This window comes from Lissotriton helveticus, chromosome 2_1 (assembly GCF_964261635.1).
Source record: "Lissotriton helveticus chromosome 2_1, aLisHel1.1, whole genome shotgun sequence".
NCBI lineage: Eukaryota > Metazoa > Chordata > Amphibia > Caudata > Salamandridae > Lissotriton > Lissotriton helveticus.
The window spans coordinates 1382842431-1382863957 of NC_136059.1; the positions used below are offsets into that span (position 1 = coordinate 1382842431).

The window sequence follows — 21527 nt, forward strand, 5'->3', positions numbered from 1 at the left end:
AATATAAAACCTCAACTTCAACCAACAAAAATAGGGATCTCCCACTATTTTCAGGTGATGGCACCAGTGATTGTGCCCAAAGCCCCTGCTGAACTGAGAAGCTCTGTGTGGGCAGGATCAGGGGAAGCCTTCTGATTGGAATGCAGCTAAGTTAGTTCCAGGGCAGCATTTTCCAGGCTATGCAATCTGTCCAGCAACGGAGTAACACAAACAGTGGCAATAGTTTGGAACTTGTCCAAAATATTGTCAACATTTGGAGCACCATTTTCTGGAGGTTGAGACAGACCGGATTGCTGAATAACTGCTGTTTTAATTTCAGTAAACGTACCACAGTATGGATTACAACAAGTATTTGGTCGGCACAGAACTTGTTTCCAAGTCAGTCTTGCACAAGGGGGTATTTTTATCAGCACCCCAAACTTGAAGCTGGTACAGCAACTCAGGCTTATTGAAGAATATTAAATGCATGGTTATCTTAAAAGGTTGGCTGGCCAATGATAAGGTCAGCTCATTATCTTTATCTAGAGGGACAGCATTTCCCAAACTGTGGGTCTTGACCTGGTCGCCATCCAATTTCTGGTGGCTCGCGAGCAATAAATAAAGATGCTAATACATTTTGTATTTTTCTTGTCACATTTGCTGTGCTTTAAAGACAGAGATCAAATGTTAAGCTAAGTCTTCTGACAAATTGCTACCTGTTCTTTTTACATGATACCTGTGTTTACTGTTTCTCTGACTTCAGAGTGAGAGGAATTTTTAAAGTGAACTATGTGACAATCTTTCTGGGGTACATGGAGTCTGAGAGGAAAGGCAGTAGAATGCCATTTTGTTAACACACAACACAAAATGAAATATCTGTAATGAACTGTACAATTTTTTGAATATATCACCAGTTATGAAAGCAAAAATTAAGCACAGTTTTTGTAACTAATAGAATTAAAACAAATCAAGACACTTTTAGTTGGTGGTGAGCAAATGATAGATATTCACTACAACCCAATGTCCACACATTATCATTTAAGTGCTATATAGTTTGATCAGTAAAACTGTATATCTGTGCAAATGTAATGCCCAGTTCAATGGAAAATATGCTGTCTGTAATGACAGTGCGCTATTGCACGATGCTTTAGTAATATATTTGTGAGGATGCTCCAAAATGCACCACCAGCTACATATTACACCATTACCACTCCTGTTGAATACATTTGGTACACTTTGTGTAAAGCTGGGATTTTTCACAATGGCTATGAACTCCTTACCTAACTTCACACTTGGCCCAGAGCAGCGGCAGCGGTCACAGCCTGTAACCAGGGGCTGCAACACCGGGGCAGCGAGAGCGAGGGCTTCTTTGCCGACACCGCCAAGAGTCACCACTGGTAAACTACTCGCGCCGCCGCCCCGGGACTACATTTCCCGGCAGGCTAAGCGGCGGTGCGCCCTTTGAACCACAGAACGGCGCCAGGAGGCGCATTTAATCAACGCGCTCCCTGCGTCGCGGGACGCCGGGCGAAGCCCGGGCAAAGGGCGGGCCGTCTGTGGCCGTCAGGGGCTGTCCAGGGCTGGGCTGGGTCACCCCCCTTGGCTGGATATAACTGAAGAACATATCTGATACTTGCCTGCATATCAGGTCAGTGGAAAGATTTGGTTACGTCTCCCAATCCCCTGAGGTTATTGGTGATTTACAGCCAGAAGAGAGCCAGTTGTTGTATTTTGACATTGAGCACAATCTGACCACTATTCATTATGGGAAAAAAAACACTGGTAGTATCTGGGCCAAAGGATAGGCAGAAGATGGCTGCAACTACCACCACTACCCCACTGCCAAGCTTAACGGCCATAGACAAAATGCTGCAGAAGACCATTGGTGTTGTGGCAACAGCCATACAGAACACTGAAAGACGTTTTTCGCTTCCACCAAGCATGCCCCCACTTATGCAGCAAGAAAATTCATTTGACTCTCTTCTTGCCGCATCATATGCAGGGCTTCCCGGAGCTGGCCACAATGAGCTTTGTATAACTCAGGACATTGTGCCTACAGACCATCCTTTGACAGGAAGCAGACTGTCATCAACTCCCACCATGCTCACGACAAATATGATTATGAGCCAAGACTCTTTACCATTGTCAGTAAATGACTCTGAACATTTAGAAGGCATAGATTTGTGCCCGGACCCTGATATGTCAAGTATTGATAGGGAAAAGAGTGTTTGTACACCAGTACGAACTAGGGGGCAAAATGCCAGGTGCAAACAGAAAAACATAGTTATTGAGCCACCCAACAAACAAGCAAAGAGGCAAAGGTGGGCGCAAGCAACGGAGAAGGGCTCCCGGATCTGTAGGGCAGAGAGGGGACAAGGGGGAGGGACAATCCAATGACATACATACCCAAACTATAGACGTAAGTGCAGTATTGGGGAATGAAGGTTTTTGGGGTCGGATGGAGACTTTGTTTTCTAGACTATTAGGGCCCATCAGGCTACAAATTACATCTATCGAAAATAGGCTGAGAGCGATAGATGAATGTTTAGCAAAACTGGGCACAGGGCATAATCCAGTAAATAAAACTAATATGGGTACAATTAGCGGGACCAAGGCCAAAAACAACGTGGCCAACACAAAAATAGATGCCCACAATAAAGCCCCCCAACCAAGACCGAGACCAAGTACAAGCAAAATCTCAGCAAATGCACAACCCCCAGCTAAACGACTTCTCAATCCTTGCGCGACAACGGCAGTTAACCCAGAGAGTACCATCCCAACTGCTGATAAAAACAAAGGGGCACCTGCTGGACAAGCCAACAAGGATGTCCATAATCCCTCAGCAGCCAAAACGGGCCAAACCCCGGTAACTAATACGAGACAGATTCCGGCCCACATTAGTTTACCTCCAGAATGCGGGGCCTATGTTGCAGTATTAGTTAATGTCCCCAAACTAAGGAAGGATCAAGAGGAAAACGCCACATGCCTCAAAAATAGAATCCTCCATTGGTTAGTTGGAAATTGGAATTTTCCACTGGAAGGATCAAATGAGATTATCCAAACTCAAAGAGTGGGGTGGGTAGGCCCGTTGAGAAAAAAGTTTGAGGGGGATTGTATAATCATAAACTTTAGGTCTCCCCACTGGGCCCAGAATACCCTCGCCAATGCCCCATTGCCCTCACCCTGGGAATTTAATACTACCTTGCTCCCTCTGGGCTATTTTTATAGGCACCTAATGGATCCAAACTTTAACCTGAGGAACAATTCTACGATGTGTCAGCAGGATACAAACTACAACATTGGGAATATTAGGAATAACTCCCCACTGTATTATCAGAACCCAAACTCAAATGTTAGGAATATTCCCTCACTGTGTCACCAGACAATATACCCAGCCCAACCGATGTCTTACCCACGTCTCCCTATTCCGCCCCAGTACAATTCAAGAGAGAGACCCAACCCAAGGTTCAACCAAAACCAATATATGCCTCAGAATGAGTTAAGGTATATATATAACATTCCAACGTACAACCGGTTTGAACAAGCTTTCTCAAATTTAGAAGATCAGGACTGACCTGGGAATGGGGAAAGTTATATTACATCTGAAGAGGTAAATTATGAAAATGAGGTATACTCAATGGCCACCAAAGCTAAAATAGTTCAGGCAACAGTAGTATACGATCAGATTCCCTTAACTATAGCCACAATTGATGATGCAATTCCAATCCCTTTTTTAAAGAAAAGATGAGCACAGATAAAGGTGTTAGGAGCAAGTTAGTCAGCTCTTTGCCTTATCCTGACCTGTCAATCATCAGCTGGAACGTTGCCGGGTTAGAATCAAGATTGTCAGACCCGCAATGGGTGCAGCTGTTGGATGACAAAGATATTATTATGTTTCAGGAGACATGGGCTACAGGAAATTTGCACATAGAGGGCTATCATTGTTTCAGTGTGACTGCACTGAAGCCTGACTTTGGACGTGCAGTGGGTGGATTGTTTATCGGGTTTAAAATATTGGCTGATGGGACCATTAGAGATCTATCAGGAGGAAACCCGAACATACAGGTCCTTCCTTGAATTTAAAAGAAAGACCCGGATTTATTTAATACATTTTTATAGTAATGTTTTAAACTCTGTACCTAATAAGAATTTTGTAGCGCTCTCTAAGACTTTACGGAAACTGGAATCAAATTCAGACATAGAGGAGAAGATAGGGATCCTCATTGGGGGGGATTTTAACGCAAAAATCTCAAAGAATTATCAGTCTGAGGGAAAAAACTTAGATCAAGCAGATCGAAGGGGTATTGAACTTGAAAATATGCTAACTGAGCATATCCTTGGTAACGCTTTAGATGTAGGTCATACCTCTAGCACCTATTGTGCCCCCACGTTTAGAGGTCGAGACTGCTCTTCAACCATTGGTTTTATTTTCATGTCCCCTCACTTAATAGACCGAATAACAAAATCCATAGTATTGGAAACAACTTTTGGAGACCACAATCCTCTCATAGTCACCTTGCATCTAGGGCCTAACCCAGTATATGCTAATTTAAATGGTGCCAGGGACATTACACCCTCGGTAGATGGCCTGCGATTAAAATGGAGGGGAGTTGATAGTGGGACTATATTAGAAAATGTGAAAAAGGAGCATCCCCACCTAATCTCCTCCTGTTTATCCTCTAATGGGAATTCCCGTAGGATAATAGCAGACTTTGGCAAATTATGTCTTGTTATAAAAACTTGTCTATCGGTCCCATTGCCAAAGAAAGAGAAAGACCCAAGGTGGTTTGACCCCGCCTGTTCATTGGCAAATAGGGTATTACGTAAGGCACTAACCAATAAACCCAGATGCATAGTAGAGGTACAGCTGGCCAGGAAACATTATAAACTTAAAATAGCTAAACGGAAAGCTGCATTGCTGACGGAGCAGTGGGAGTCACTGGTTGGAAGTGCAAATTGGAAGAGCAGTGGCCCCTTCTGGACTGCCGTCAGGAAAATGCGAGATATGGGCAAACAATGAAACCCAATTAGCTGTAATATAACCAGCAGTGTTTGGGAAGCCGACTTTTCAATAATGTATGCTTCACCAAGAGAGCTAACATCAAGCTTTGTTCCTGGTCAACTGTGTTGTTTACAGTTTGGTCTCCATGAGGTAGAAATAGCCATCAGCCAGAGCCTTGGCAACAAGGCTCCGGGCCCTGATGGACTCCCCATTGATGTTATTAAGTTTAGTCTGGATTTATGGGCACCGATTCTTCTTAATGTTTTTAATAGTCTGCCTTCTGTGCCCATGCCTGATACTTGGTCTATGAGCACCATAGTCCCAATTTTTAAAAAGGGCGACAGATCAGACCCGGCCAATTATCGTCCTATCTCACTTTTGGACAACACTTTAAATATCCTGGGGCGAGTCCTTTATAACAGGATCTTGGAGTGTATAGAAGATAGCGACTTATTGGACCCCTGTCAGATGGGATTCAGGAGCAGGGTGGGCACGGTGGAACAATGTTTGCATTTGAAGCTAATAATCGACAAGTATAACATTGCCCGATCTTCCCCTATTTACCTTGCATTCATGGATCTTTCATCCGCTTTCGATCTAGTTAATAGATCCAAACTATGGTCCATCCTTTTGGACAATGGACTGGACGAAGCCCTCGTTAATTTCCTGGCCTATCTCCATACTGACCTTAAGGCACAGGTCAGGATTGGGACAGGTGGGGAAGTATCGGGTCCTATAAAAATAGGTAGGGGGGTAAGACAGGGGTGCGTTCTAGCCCCCCTGCTTTTTATTATTTATATCAATGGCCTAGCTAAATCTCTAAAACAAGTAACTACAATTGTGGCAACTGTCCAGGGACAACTATTACCTGTTTTACTATACGCAGATGATGCGGTTCTGATGAGCCGCACACCTAATGCCCTCCGTTTACTTATTAAAACTTTTGTTCACTATATGGAGGGTTTAGATCTGCGTGTAAATTTAAAAAAATCTTTTATCATGGCATGTGGGCCTGGGAGGCAGAAGCTCAATACTATACATGTAGGGACAGATAAATTAGAATCTGTGAACACCTTTCCGTACTTTCCGTAGGTTTGGTTTTCGCTGCGAACGGCTCATGGAATGGGCATTTGGCCCACGCCATGGGCAAGTTCTCGAAAGCCACCAATTCCATTTTGAGCCTGTCACGCCCAAAGAAAATAGGCGCCACAAGAGCCATTTTAAAAATGTTTAGGCTACAGTGTGTAGCTGTAGCAACATACGGGGCAGAGGTTTGGGGTCTAGGGACAAGTCCCAGCATCCAACGAGAGGAAAATCGGTTCTGCAGAAGAATGCTGGGCGCCCCTTTCTCATCCTCTGAGTTCATTTGTCATAAGGAATTAAACCTTCCCTATACATGTGATTTTATCAGAACTAGACCAGCCCTATTCTGGATTAGGATCTGGAGGAACAATTCAGCTGCCCTAACACAGGACATCATAAAAGATTGTCTTAAATGCGAAAAGGGCTTAGCTATCCCCTGGCTCGCGGGAGTCTCCAAGACATTGCACGCCGTGGGCAGGGGAGATCTTTTCTCTGACCCACCTAGGATCGAGCCTAAAGACAAAAACTAGGTCAGACAAGCTTTATATGCATTTTATAACTCAGAGAGAATGGGAAGGGAAATACTTAAACCCAGTGCTGCGACATACATGGGGAATTGTTAAACAAAGGGTTCAGGCAGATCAGGTCGATTACCCCTTTCAAGGTTTGCCCGGCGTCAGCCGCTTCTCACCCAACTCACGATTATCAAATAAAGAGGCAGGCGCTGGAGACTGGAAGGCAGGAAACAAGAGTTTATTTCCGACGGAGCAGAACACATCAGATCAGACAACGAGGTATCGTTTCGAGGTGCTCTAACCGCATCTCTGAGGCCTGGCCTCTTATACACAGTTTTATGGCTTTATTACATTTGTGACATCAGTGGTATTGCTTTGAAGTACGGAAAAGGCATCTTTGGAATCCCCGGTTCAGGCCCGTTCCCACACATATCTACAGTAGGAGTCCCCACCCCTAATCTCAGCATGATGGCTATCGCGCAGCTGGACATTCCGCTGGGAACAGAAATGCAGGTAATCGATCGGATTTAGGGGTGGGAGGGCATTGATTAATCCCCGCTCCTTTGAAGTGAGGCGAGGTCCTACTGTAGGGGCAATAAACTGCATCTGTTGGGCTAAGTGATGGCCTGGGATCAGGCCGAACAATCGGGCAAGGAGGAAGAGGTTATCAAAGGGCCTGTTTTATGAATGAGATGAAAGGGTGTGGGGGGTTCAGCACGGGATGTGGCTCGGAGGCAGGGTCGCGCTGGAGGTGCCCAAGCAGGAGAGACCGGGGGCTGTCAAAGGGGGGGGGTGTGCTTGCGAGGCCGGGGAGTGAGGGGGTGAGACGCGCTGGCTATCGGCAGTAGGCAGAGAGGCCATGGCACCTAAAATGGCTGCTGTGCATATTTGTGCGTGTGTCTGAGGAAATGGACAAGATGGCGCAGATGATGTTCAGCTCACAAACTAAATTTCAACAGTCCTCCCTTTTAACATGTCTCGCCAACTTGTCAATTCGGATCTATCCCCATAAGGCCACGTATTTCTACTTCATAGAGGGGACTCATATGTTCAGTTCCAAAGTCCAACGTCTTAGGGCACATGTAGTTGGCAATGAGTGAACACAAAGGTGGCAAGCATTGAATACCTAGGCAACACCCACACAGTACCACGACCGGTATCAAGATAAATGTAAACAACCTCCATCCCCAGTCCTTCAAAGCACCCCAGAACCAGCTCCCAAGCGACCATCCTTCCTGCTCCTGGTGAACCTCCGAGGAAAGTCTATGGAGGTGCTCGATTGCTTTGTAGACTGAGGGCGAGTTATCTGGCACGTAGGTGCAACAGCTAGACCCGATGATGCGGCATGCTCCTCCACGGTCGGCTAGAACCACATCTAGAACAAGGCGGTTCTGAAGAGCCACCAGGCGGACTGCCTGAAGCTCGGCCGTATTGTTAGTGAGGATGCCAGCCGTGATGTTCATGGTCGTTTCTACTGCCTGGGTCAGGTGTCGGATGGCGCGGCTGTTTGCCATTGGGCCCCACAGAGGAACAAGTCCCTTCACTGCATCCAGGAACTGTGCTCCAGTGGAGTCGGCTTGTTCAATGTCTCTTGCGCGCTTCTGCCGGTAATGGTTTGCTGGGGCCACGTACGTTGGAGGGAGAATGAAGGCGATGTAGCAAGTACCCCCCCAACCTTTTGGAAGCCAAGTGTAAGCTTTGGTGCCACAAACGAAGTACATATTCGGAGAAGCAACAAAGGAGGGGGGATCAATCGAGTCCAATGTTCTGGTGATGCGGCAGGAACTGTGGCCCACCAGCTGTGTTCCCAGGCCTTCGAGGCACACGAGGCCCGTGACGTTGATAACAGACAGGGCCACAGTCAGTGTGGCAGCAGTTCGTTTCCGTAGGTAGGAGAAGGTGGGTCTGGCTGGATTATGGAACACCTGCATTTCTACTCGTTCTTTGGCAGGGATGTCCATCTGGAAGGAGGGACCAGAGGTCAAAGGACAGAAGGGAGCAGATGTTCTTCCGGTTTTGTTCAGCCAGAACCCATGGTAGAAGTGTGACACTGTTTGACCTGAAGTGGCGTTGTCCTTGTAGCTCTCTTGCAAGAGAATCAACCAGGCAAGGCAGGAGCCGTGAACTGAGAAAGGGGAAGGGATGAAAGGGATGGAGTGTCCGGTGGCATGCGGGAGCAACCCGCAGATCCAGCAGTTGGTGGTGTTGGCGGCAAGGTTGTGTTGATGCAACAGTTGCACGAAGGAATTGTTCCAGAACTCCTTACGCCTTTCTCAGAGCTGAGGCGAAAGGGAGATCAGGTGTTGCTCTTTCATAGTGGTTGGCTGTGCAGTGGTCAGCAATATCTGATGAGCGGGTGCGCTCTCTTCCACGATCCAGAAGGAAGTCATGAGGAGGAGGCAAAAGAGGAGGACAATGAAAAGGGCAATTGTCTTCGATTTGTGTATACTGTCAGTCTTTGGGTTCCGGTAGTGGGTATTTCTGGTTGCTTCCATCATCTTCTTATCTGGCTCTTCCATCATCTTCGAGGTGCTCGGTAGTGGGCAGAACCGCAGACTTCGTTTAGCTTCTCTCCGGGTAACCCTTGGTTGTGTTTAGGCTACCGTTCTGAGGTTCAACTCAGTCTGTGGTCTACTTAGCCGAAGCTCCCTCCCTTCGACGCAGGAAATACCCTTCCCTGGATGGCACAGTGGGATCAGAGATTTTTGCAAGTTCAAGTGCCTCGGTATCAGGATAACAGTTCAGTGATGGTCGGTCTTTGTTCAGCAGTTCTTCTTGGGTGCTGACGTTTTCTGTCGTGGCCAGGGTCGAGGAGACCTTCTTACAGTGGTGTGCGTGCAGCCAGTGTCGTTTCCCCTCCACTCGAAGAGCCGTCCGGGTGGTGATCAGTACTTGCCAGGGGCCCGTCCACCGGGGTTCCAGACTCTTTGCCCGTTGGAAATTTCGGATCAGCACATAATCCCCCGGTTGGATATTGTGACCCGGACCCCTGGAAGCATCAGGGATGGCCTGCTGCACCTGCTGATGAATGACAGACAATGTTTTAGTCAATTTGCACAAGTAATCAGACAGTAGGACGTCCGGGACGTCGTGAATGGAGGTCGGTTTAGGGGCAGTCCAGAGGTTCATCGGTCGCCCAAATACAACCTCGTAGGGGGTCAAATGGTGCTTAGTGGGAGTGGAGCGCATCGATAGCAATGCCAGTGGGAGGGCATCTGGCCATTTAAGTCCTGTGGTGGCCACTATCTTCAACAGTTTTAGGTTCAGAGTGGCGTTGTGTCGCTCAACTAAGCCAGCAGATTGGGGGTGAAAGACTGCATGAAACCTCTGTTTTACACCCAACCCTTTCAAGATCAGTTGGATAACTTCAGCTATGAAGTGGGGGCCGTTGTCGCTCCATAGAATTCGACAAAGACCGTAGCGAGGGAAAAACTCTTTCAGCAGTACCTTGGCAGTGGTCATGGCAGTGTTATCACGGGTTGGATAGGCTTCTACCCATTTGCTGAAAGCACACACAATGACTAATACATACTTCAGGCTTTGGCATCTTTCTAGTTGGATATAGTCCATCTGGAGGACCTCAAAAGGATGGTCGGGGACCCCAAACCCTCCCCGGGGTACCACAGTTCCTTTCCCAGGGTTATGTTGCAGGCAGATAAGGCATTGCTGGACCAGGCGTCTGGCTGAGTCGGGGATTTTGTCGTTGTGCCAGACCTTGGAGACGAGTTCGGTCATGGGGGCAGATCCTATGTGTGCAGGGGAGTGAGCCATAGTCAGTATGGGGATCAGGTATGAATTGGGTAGCAACCATTTGTTAGTGTCCTTTGTCCGCCAGCAGCCTTCATCGTCTTTCATTCCCACCCGTGTCCATTCAGTCAATTCGTGTGGTGAGCTGGCCATCTGGATGTCCCTAATCGTTTCCCTAGCGTCAGTCCATTTTTCTGCTTGTGACCTGGTCACATACATGCGTGTCGTCGTCCTATTCTCAGCTGTGGTTCGGGCGGTGATGTCGGCCAGTGCGTTTCCCTGTCCGATTAAGTCTGTCACCTTCCTGTGTGCCTGGCATTTGATTACAGCTAATCGTTTGGGGAGGAGAACTGCTTCAATCAGGGCGGAGACTAGATCTCCGTGGAGGATGGGCGTGCCGTGGGATGTCAGGAATCCCCTTTCTCTCCACAAGAGTCCAAAATGGTGAACCACTCCGAAGGCGTACTGGCTGTCCGTGTAAATGTTTGCCGTAGTCCCTGTCGCTATAATACACGCTCGTGTGAGGGCAATCAGTTCTGCCGCCTGTGCGGATTGTTGCGTGATGCGGGCGGTTTCAACTATAGTTCGGGCTGTGGTAACTGCATAGGCAGCTGAGGTGGTGCCGTCAGGGAGTTTTATGCAAGAGCCGTCTACCCATAGCTCTCCGTCAGGATCTGTGAAGGCGGTGTCTCGGAGGTCAACTCTACTCCTAGTCTGTTCGTCTGTGAGGGTCACACAGTCATGTATGGGGGGGACATTTGGGTCGTTTTCGGGCAGGGGCAACAAGGTGGCTGGGTTCAGTGTGGTGCATCTTTTCAGCGTGATGTGAGGTGCAAGCAGAGTCAGTTCGTATCCGGTCAGTCGTGCGCTAGTCAGGTGTTGCGTCTTAGTCTGGTTTAGGAGGGTGTCAACAGCATGGGGCACTAATACCGTGAGGGAATTCGAGAGTACGATCCCCTCACTTTATCGGATAGAGACAGCAGCGGCAGCTACGGCTCGAAGGCAGTCAGGCAAGGCTCTCACTACGGGGTCAAGGGTGGCAGAGAAATAGGCACATGGTCGTTGCCTGGGGCCAATAGTTTGAGTTAGGACAGACAAAGCGCACCCCTCCCTTTCGTGAGTGTAGAGAGAGAAGGGCTTGGTGTAATCGGGGGTTCCTAGGACTGGCGCAGAACAAAGGGCGTCTCGAAGTTCTTTGAAGGAGGATTGGCATTCGGGGGTCCAAGGGAGTGGTAAGGGGACATCTTTTGCTAGTAGGGAAAGTAGTGGCTTTACAATGAGGCTGAAATTTGGCAACCACTGCCGGCAGAAGGAGGTGAGGCCTACCAGGGAGCGGACTTGTTTCTGGGTCTTTGGGACAGGGGTTTCTAGAATGGCCTGAATTCGATCGGGTGTAAGCTTTCTCCCGTCTTTGGACAAGAGGTGGCCTAGGTAGGTGACCTGGGGTTGGCAGAATTGCAACTTCTTCTTGGAGACCTTGTGGCCATTTTCCGCGAGGAAGTGCAGGAGTTGGATGGTAGCTGTGACTGCAAGTGGAGTGGTGTCGGCCGCCAAAAGGATGTCATCGACGTACTGTATCAACACCACTCCCTCCGGTAGCTGAACGGCGTCCAGCTGTCTCTTGAGGGCCTGGCTATAGATGCTGGGACTTTCAGTGTAACCTTGGGGAGCTCTACAAAATCTATATGAGCGGGATTTTAACGTGAAGCCGAAAAGGTAGCGGCTGTCTGGGTGGATGGGGATGGAGAAGAAAGCGTTCTTGAGGTCTATTACAGTGAAGGTGGCGGCTGTGGAAGGAATCAGGGTCAGAATGGTGGCGATATCTGAGACTACGGGGTACTGAGGTACAACTACCTTGTTGACCTCTCGAAGGTCGATGATGAAGTGGTACGCTTTCTCATCTCCCTCGCCCTGCTTCTTCACAATGGGTAGGATAGGGCTGTTGCAAATATTGCTGACTACTTCCTCTACCACTCCTGCCTCTACTAGGGACTGGATTATCATTACCAATGCCTTCTCACCTTCGGGCGATATCCGATACTGTGGGAGTTTTGGGAGTATCGCATCTTGGCGAACAGTTATGCGCACGGGGTCGATCATCATTCGTCCTACATCAGCGTCAGTTTTAGCCCACAGATACAGAGGTAGAGAGTCAAGTAAGGATGCGTCAGCGTCAGAGATGGAGAACATGTGTCGTGCTGGATGAGGTCTGAGCAGAATCGGGTTATCGTACAGAATGACTCGAACTCCGTCCTGTGAACACCTGATAGTAGCTCGGAAATGTTTCAGTAAGTCAAGTCCCATAATGGCATCGGGGGTATTGGAGGAAAGCAGAAACGTCGTGTCAGTGGGATTACTGTCCAAGTCGAAGGAGACTGGTGCGGATAAGGGGTTAGTGGAGGGCGTTCCATCAAAGCCTATTGATGTTATGTGTGAGCCAGACAAGGGTGCCCTTGGAATCAGTCATTTAGATAACGCACTACGTGTCGCGCCAGTGTCTACCAGGAATGGAGACTTTGTACCTAGGACCTTAGCGGTGACATAAGGACTTTGCTGGTCAACATAGAGCTCGACTGGATCCCTTCCTTGCCCTTGGCAGTCCTATGCAAAGTCGCGAGCATTGTCGCAGTCAGACTGTTGGCACTGATTCTGCCGGGGACGGTCAAACGTGTTTGGTCTGCCAGGTCCGTCATTGTTGGTGTCGTGGGTGTGCCCTCGTCCCTGCCCTCTAGTCCTGGGGCCATTCGTCATGTCCCTCGTCTCTTTATTTTTAATCATTTCCAGGAGAACCGGACATTGAGACTTCCAATGGCCAAATCCTTTGCAAAACGCACACTGGTTCTCATCGAGGTCTGTTCGTGGAGCGCCGGGTGTGGGTGTGCGGTCTCTAGGGGGTGGATTTCTAGGGGCATTCGACTGGTAGTTTCCTCTATACTGTTCCCTTCCTGTCGTCACTCCTTCCAATTGAGCAATCATCACTCGTTCTTTCAAGTCCTTTTTCTTTTTCTCTGTCGCCCTATCGTTCTCGTTCTTTTGGTGTTCGTAGTACTGAACCATCTGAAGGATAGCTGCAGGTTTGGAGGCTCCCCAACTACTCTCGCTCGTCTGTAACTTTTGGGAGACCTCTTGCGATAGACCCTTTACGTAGATTTGCACGAATAGGTGTTGTCCGGTTGCAGTGGTCATGTCTTGGCCACTGTAGTCGGAGAATACTGTTTCAAATCGGGAGAAGTATTCTGATACGTCTTCCTGGGGTTTCTGACGGCAAGCCGTGACTATCGACCAGTCTACCTTCTTCTCTGGGATCAATGTCTTTAGCTTCTGAACTATTTTGTCCGGGAGTTCCAGTATGTCTTTTACTGGTTTCTTTCCGGGCTCTCGCTGTCTATCTAGTTCACTGAGTTGATTCCAGGTATGTCCGAACAGATCTGTGTGGTCGGTTTTCCGGATTTGCTTCCACACGTCAGCCGGCAGACATAGCCCGAAAAACAAGTCAATGTCCGCTAGAGTCATTATTGTTGAACCCAAGGCTGTACCTAGTTCGGTATAAAATGCTGTCGGGTTCTTTCTTAAATCGGGCAGGGTTTGCCTAAAAGTTAAAATATCTTGCCGATCCCATGGTTGATAAACCCAGTTGTACACAACCCTCCCCTTTGCATCTGCGTGGTTGATATCGTCATTTGTTCCCTGACCTCGCGGGGGAACCCAGTAGGGGGCGGCTTCTCTGATAGGCATCATAGTGGTGACTACTTCTGATGAGGACCCAGTCGTGTCAGGGACTGTAATCTTAACTTCTGGTTTCTGTTCCGTGAGGTGGCGGAAGACCTCAAGCGTTTGCATGAAGAGGTCCGTCACGTCATGCTCAGCCTCGTCTCCAACATTGACTTTTCTATATAAAGCTGTCAGTTTAGCAGGACCCTGATTCTGATACCTATCCTCATATGCGTTCAGAGTGTGGTAGCTAAACCGTAAAACGAAATGCCGTCTGTGACTACCGGCATGTGAATTGTGCATATCTATCGTGTATTCTTCGCTCTCCTTCCGTTCTACCAGTGTCTTTACTATCTTGTCAATTCCATCCCGCTCATCTTTGCTCAATCTACTCAGTCTGGCTGGTGGCTGCTTGATAGTCTCGAGCTCATCTGATGTCGTTACTAATGCGGTCGGTGCGGAGGCCGTGAGGGCTGGGGTACCAGCTCCAAGGTCATTCTCATTTGCACTCGGAGCTGGCAGGTGCTGTACTAGAGGTTGGGAGGGGGCATATGGGGGGGCATGTAGATGATCGGAGGACCTAGCAGTAACTCATCGTTTGCCCGTTGTTTGGAGGGTAGCTCAGGGTAGAGCGTAGAGGGGGTCCTAACAGGGCATTGGCCTGCCGACTCAGATTCCTGCTTTTGTCTGGCATCCCTTCTTTCTTTTATTTCTTCTTCTAGTTTCTTAGCGGTCAGGTGGGCTGCCTTTCGTAACTCTTTTCCTATTCTTGCTTCTTCTCTTTTCTTTCGTTGTTCTGTTTCTTTGCGCCACATGCCGAAACTATCAAGCATAGTGGGCGTTGTTTTATTGTTACAAAGGGCTGTTTCCAGCACGCTTATTTTTGCGTCATCGAAGGATCCTATCAGTGGCCACTGACTTTCCTGATCCTTTTTAGTATATTTATGCCATAACTTACTATAAGCTACGGCGACTAGTCCATACTTTAAACACATGTCCTTATTAGGGGTGCCCTCCAGAGGAGCCGGATGATCCACCTCTAATAAGCGGTCCGGGCTGAACCAACTACTGAACAATGGGGAGAAGATAGGCATGACGGGTTACAATGGGGACAAAAGTCTGCACTACCTATCCTTCACTACTTTGCGAAGACTAGACAGAATATTTCTATTCTACAGTATTCGCAAATAGGGAATACCCAGAGAGAGAGAACCAATTCCAAACAGTCAATGTTCGGACAAGCAATCAATCAATCAAATGAGGAATAAAATAGGCGCGACGGGTTACAACGGGGGCAAAAAGCCTGCGCTACCTACCCTTTCACTGTTTACAAAGACTAGACAGAATATCTCTATTCCACGTTATTTGTAAGCAGAGAATACCTCCACAGAACCAATATCGAACAATCAATGTCCGTTCAATCAAACAATCAGTGGCGAGAAAGAAATAGGCACGACGGGTTACAACGGGGCAAAAGCCTGCATTACCTATTCTTCACTATCTGCAAAGGAGGACAGGATACTTTTATCCTTCCCCGTTTGTAGACCGAGAATTCTCGAGAAAGCAATCCTCGAACAAACAATGTTCGGGCAACCAATCAATCAGTGGGGGAGAAAGATAGGCACGACGGATTACAACGGGGGCAAAAGCCTGCGTTACCTACCCTTCACTACCTGCAAAGGAAGAGAGAATACTTTCTATTCCTCTCCGTTTGCAGACAGAGAATCTCCAAGAGAACCAACAATTCGGAGAGTAATACTAGTATTTTCCAATCAATCAATCAAATATTTCACAGTTTGTCGTGTTACACGACCTTACCCTGACCGCATGGACAGTTTCCTGTCTTCCGATTCCAGCGCCCGATCGTCCTCTATCTTCTGTCGCGGCACTCCTGATGGTTCCCAGTCAGGACCGTAGATCACTCGAGAGAGGTCTGTTCGGAACCAGTGAAGTTCGGATGATCGGCTGCCAGACGAGGGTCTATCGGGCAGGTGCACTTCCCGATCATTGCAGTCGTTCACTCCGTCGTCAGGACCTCTCCCTCTGGATCCTAGTGTCGCTGATGGGCCCCACGTTTGGGACGCCAATTGTTAAACAAAGGGTTCAGGCAGATCAGGTCGATTACCCCTTTCAAGGTTTGCCCGGCGTCAGCCGCTTCTCACCCAATTCACGATTATCAAATAAAGAGGCAGGCGCTGGAGACTGGAAGGCAGGAAACAAGAGTTTATTTCCGACGGAGCAGAACACATCAGATCAGACAACGAGGTATCGTTTCGAGGTGCTCTAACCGCATCTCTGAGGCCTGGCCTCTTATACACAGTTTTATGGCTTTATTACATTTGTGACATCCGTGGTATTGCTTTGAAGTACGGAAAAGGCATCTTTGGAATCCCCGGTTCAGGCCCGTTCCCACACATATCTACAGTAGGAGTCCCCACCCCTAATCTCAGCATGATGGCTATCGCGCAGCTGGACATTCCGCTGGGAACAGAAATGCAGGTAATCGATCGGATCTAGGGGTGTGAGGGCATTGATTAATCCCCGCTCCTTTGAAGTGAGGCGAGGTCCTACTGTAGGGGCAATAAACTGCATCTGTTGGGCTAAGTGATGGCCTGGGATCAGGCCGAACAATCGGGCAAGGAGGAAGAGGTTATCAAAGGGCCTGTTTTATGAATGAGATGAAAGGGTGTGGGGGGTTCAGCACGGGATGTGGCTCGGAGGCAGGGTCGCGCTGGAGGTGCATTTAGGGCCCAAGCAGGAGAGACCGGGGGCTGTCAAAGGGGGGGGGTGTGCTTGCGAGGCCGGGGAGTGAGGGGGTGAGACGCGCTGGCTATCGGCAGTAGGCAGAGAGGCCATGGCACCTAAAATGGCTGCTGTGCATATTTGTGCGTGTGTCTGAGGAAATGGACAAGATGGCGCAGATGATGTTCAGCTCACAAACTAGATTTCAACAGAATGAACTGTGTAGACAACCACTTCCATCCTACCTCACACTCCCCATGACCAACTGGGAAAGATCATTGTTATTCCGCCTCAGCACATTATAACCCCTGCTCGTGCGATGGTATAAGTACACAGAACGATTTGCACTTTTTATTTTTCTGCAAATTTTATTTAAAGTATATTAACTGGTTTTTAACTCCATATTTTAGAAAAAGAAGACCCCTCTCTTTAGGTGAGTCGTATTTTATGTTGCTTTCACTGGATACAGATGAACTAACCTTTCGCACAAGCACTTTCTTAAGACTGATATCTCGCGTACGCAAAATGATGGAAAATCCCTGAAAACTTGATCTATGAGAGGTGTAACAAAAAAGTTTCTTGATTATGATAACTGTAAATTGATGTATTTAATGAAATGGGACTGTTTGTTTTTATGCTGTACTTTTATGGATTTTATGAAATTCGAATAAAGGTCTTTTGAATTGAATTGAATTGAATAGCTATGACTTCAGTGATGTAACATTGATGTCATCACCCCCATTCTGAAAATTGTTGCAGCACAACTGGTGCAAAGGTGCTGAACTGTGTCCCTAAGTCCTGTTTTAAAACAATGGTGATCATGTTCCAAAACAAAGACTCTGGGTGAACCTTACAGTATTTTGTGCTGCTGTTTGTTTTACTTCACAGTCAATTTCAACAAAGAATCTGCTCACATAATCATACACAATCATCCCACATGTTTGTGACGTTCACACCTAAATTGAGAAATATGGATATGGCCTAATGGCCAGAGTTGCTGACTTTGGGTCTGAGGAATCAGGTTTGAGTCACAGTATTGATTCTGGGCAAATTACTTAATGACCTTGTGCCCCAAATAAAATGAATCTGACCTTATGCAATGCAATCTGCTGATCATGTAAAGTGCGCCAATGCCCTTGGGCAGTTTTATATAGTATAAAATGCACCAATGGGCCTTGTTTTAACACAAAAATGGATATGAAACCTTATCCCATTCTGTATTGCATAAGGCTTTTTTCAAACTTGCTACGATCAATGATATAAACACCAAGATTTTTTAGAAGCCTTCTGACTTTAGTGAACAGATGTCACAGGCCAACACTCCACTATCAAAAGTGTTCTACCTCCAGGGCAGTTAACTACCTGCCACTTTTAAGTTCATATCAATATCCTGGCCCCAGTCAGATAAAGACTTGTCAAGGGTGTGGTCAAGATCGTGACATTTACAAGAAATTTTGGAAATTCCTAGCATTTAGAAAACAAGTCTACTACTACATTAAACTATAGCCCCTGCCTCATATCAGTAAGGATAAGTGGGTTCCAAACGGTTGTCATCCTAAAAACTAGTCATGTGTGTAAAAGGTTTGGAAAGCACTGTATTAAGATGAATCTTTGCACACTTCCAGCATCTGTCATTCAACATAGATCTTTGCATTTCCATTGGGTTGCACACACAAATAGAAGTGAAAAAGTCTCCAACAGGATAATGGAAACATTTTCCAGTGCTAAAGCACTCTGCAGCACAACATTTTTCTCTGCAAATACAAAATGATCAAATTCTGGTTGAAGTTCTAAAAAAAAGCACAATGATGATTTGTGTCCAATTTTTTTCCGATGTATTTAAGACAACCTACTAGGAATTCATTTTAAGTCACCCATGATTTGTATTTGTAAACAAAATCCAGTATTTACAATCTCCATCCAATTTGAATCTAATTTACTGTAGCATCCAACCGAAACATGATTATCAAGCACTTTCTTAATCCTGTAAATGAATAAGCATTAGACCGAATGAGAGTTCATTCATTGTTCTCATGATTTATTTTCTAATGTTCAATCTAAATTTTAATTAAAAAAACCACCAACAGCAACTTGCTGTGCAAATTGTATCAATGTGTACTATATTCTTGAATGACGATTTTGCTTATCTGTTTTTAAAGTCCTATTACAAAATCGAATACTGATACCAAACCAATGCCTACTGCTATAGCATGTGTGAAACCCAAGGAAACTTTCGCATTTAAAATTCGAAATATTTCCACACGTCCATTTACAAAATACTTCTAATAATTGAACAGTGCTTATTCTATCTCTGACTTATAAAATAATATCTTGTTTCTCTATGGAATTGTTAAGTAGTCTCAACAGCACCTAAACATCACACTCCACACCAAGGGGCATAACATGACTCAATTATTAGCGTCCACTCACATACAAAGAACACAGACAACGAAGAAGTGAGGAAAATGCTAACTTTATTAAATACAGTATCATCCATGTTAACTAAATTGCTTTTTGCTCACTGTTGCTCATTATTTCTGCGCTGAAACACACGAAAAACTGTCTTCCTCTGTCTTCAGGAAACCCTGCCTGAAAACCGTGACTGGTGATAAATTTACTAAATTCTCCTGGGACAGATGGTGAAAAATTAGGACTGTCCCGGAAAATCGGGGGCATCTGATTATCTTAGATATATGGTCTTGGTTGCCCCTCTGTCAGCAGGGCTAATAACGTGTCTCCATGGCTCATGCTGTACCTTTATGAAAGCGCACCGTCATTGACGCAGCCTCGCTTTCATTAGGAAACTCTCTGAAAAAATGATTTATTATGATTCGTAGTTAGTGCTAAATTTTCACTGTTTGTATTTTATCCTAGAAAACACATGAAGCGGCTTTGGGCAGGAACGAAAAATTTTCTTCCTGAAAAATATCACAAATTTTCACCTGAAAAAAGTGTGGTGAGTGTGTTCATTATCTCATAATGTATAGGATTAAAGAGTTTCGCGTAAAGATATGGTATGATTGGGGTATCGAAGTTTTTGATGGCATATTACTATTCTCAGTTAGTTACCCATGTTCGACAGAGTTATGATCACAATATCTTTGTTTCAATCATTATGAATTCTTACAAAGGGTAAATGCTTTACTTTGTAGCCTATGGAGACGCTATACTTCATTGAGACTCTGACAAAGCGCCTCATTATGAGTCCCTTGGAAATCCTGATTTGTGGACAAACTATACTTTGTGCTTAATTGTAGATTCCAACCTGTGCACAAGTGCCACACTCTGCAGGTTCCCCATGCACAAATTCACAAGTAACACAAACTGAGAAAGGGGCGGCTATACTGCACCTGATAAATACCCGAATTAACAGAGTATGCTGGCATCCTGATGAGGTCTTTATCGAGAAATCCTGTTACAACATAATGGCAATCACATTTTATTTTGTATTTCATTTATAATTCAATATGTATTTTATTACATCAAAGTCTGTGCGTTGTCTATTGAGTATTTCCCTGGAATGATATTAAAATGAATTCTGAACACACCCTTAAACCTATGCTATCAGTAACTCAGTAGATTGCAATACAATGATTCTGTGCTGCAGTGTCCTTCCACTAATTGTGAGACAAGGATTTGTTCACTTATATGCCAATGGTCTTATAAAAAAATAACACCCCGCTTGGAAAAGCCCATATCCTCACGTAAGGAATGAAAAAAAGAATCTTGAAAGACAAAGTGAAAGCATTGTAAGCCACAATGCATACCTTTTACATAAATGTAACTCATATGCAAGGGGTGGGAAGTGGAGGTAATAAGGCATCGTTAGCCCTCTAAGTTTGTGAACGTCCACTACCGTGATTTGTGCTACCATTCAAAAAGTTTCAGGATCTGCTGCAAGAAAAGAGAGGTGTACATCCTGTTACAGAGCGCAAGGTGAAACAGAGTACACGAAACTCCACTCGCGATGAAAATGTTTTCTCTGTGAAGGCAAAAAATAGAAAGTAATGTGCAATTACAGAATGTAGCTTCCTTTACCGAATGCAAAACTGTACAATGCACACCATTCAACGATAGGAAAATAGCATTATTTTAAAACAATCACATAACTTACTCGTTTGTTTAGCTAGAAAGGAGTGATTGAAGCAGCTTCCCAAACATACTAATCCTGAGTCTTGTAAATAAGGTAAAATCATAAAGCTGCAGCCATGCACTGAAGTATTTCAACACGTGCGAATGTGTCATTCTCCTTGTGAATCAGGACCTTGATACATCATTAAACGGCTTCCTAAGTGCAGTACATCTGGGGGAGAATGTTGTCGACAGTCACCGCATTTGGCTGAATTAAACATGGTATACATTGTAAATTTCACCAGAGACCCTAGCCATACCTCGTTATAACAGCATTATTGCTACAAACATTCTGCAGCTCTTACAAACGTTTCTTGCTTTGGTTTCCAAGACTGAGGTACTCGTTAATATGGCAACGTGAGAATGTGATGGGGAGATGAATACTCGAACAGTCTATCTACTCGGACTTCCACACCCTCAAGGCAGGGCTATTGTATCTTATGTTATAGTCATATTTGTAGTGGTGTCTGCCTTTAAAATGTTCTTGCACTGCTAGCGTAAGTTAGGGAGGGCTGTTCAAGCCCTCCAAATGATTCCATCAATGACCAGAGTGTGTGCATTTCTGCGATGATATGTTTAGGGTGTTCTCATCCACATATAAGACTGTGAGGTACAGT

General features: G+C 46.1%; 1 protein-coding gene across 1 annotated transcript in view; it reads left to right on the forward strand.

Annotated features, from left to right (window-relative positions):
* The window catches only part of LOC144818669 (stimulated by retinoic acid gene 6 protein-like), a 651836-nt gene that overhangs the window by 438506 nt on the left and 191803 nt on the right, over positions 1 to 21527 (forward strand). The window contains exon 12 of the mRNA XM_078676317.1: positions 19654 to 19735. Coding sequence (XP_078532443.1) covers positions 19654 to 19735 — 82 coding nt within the window. The remainder of the gene's footprint in view (positions 1 to 19653; positions 19736 to 21527) is intronic.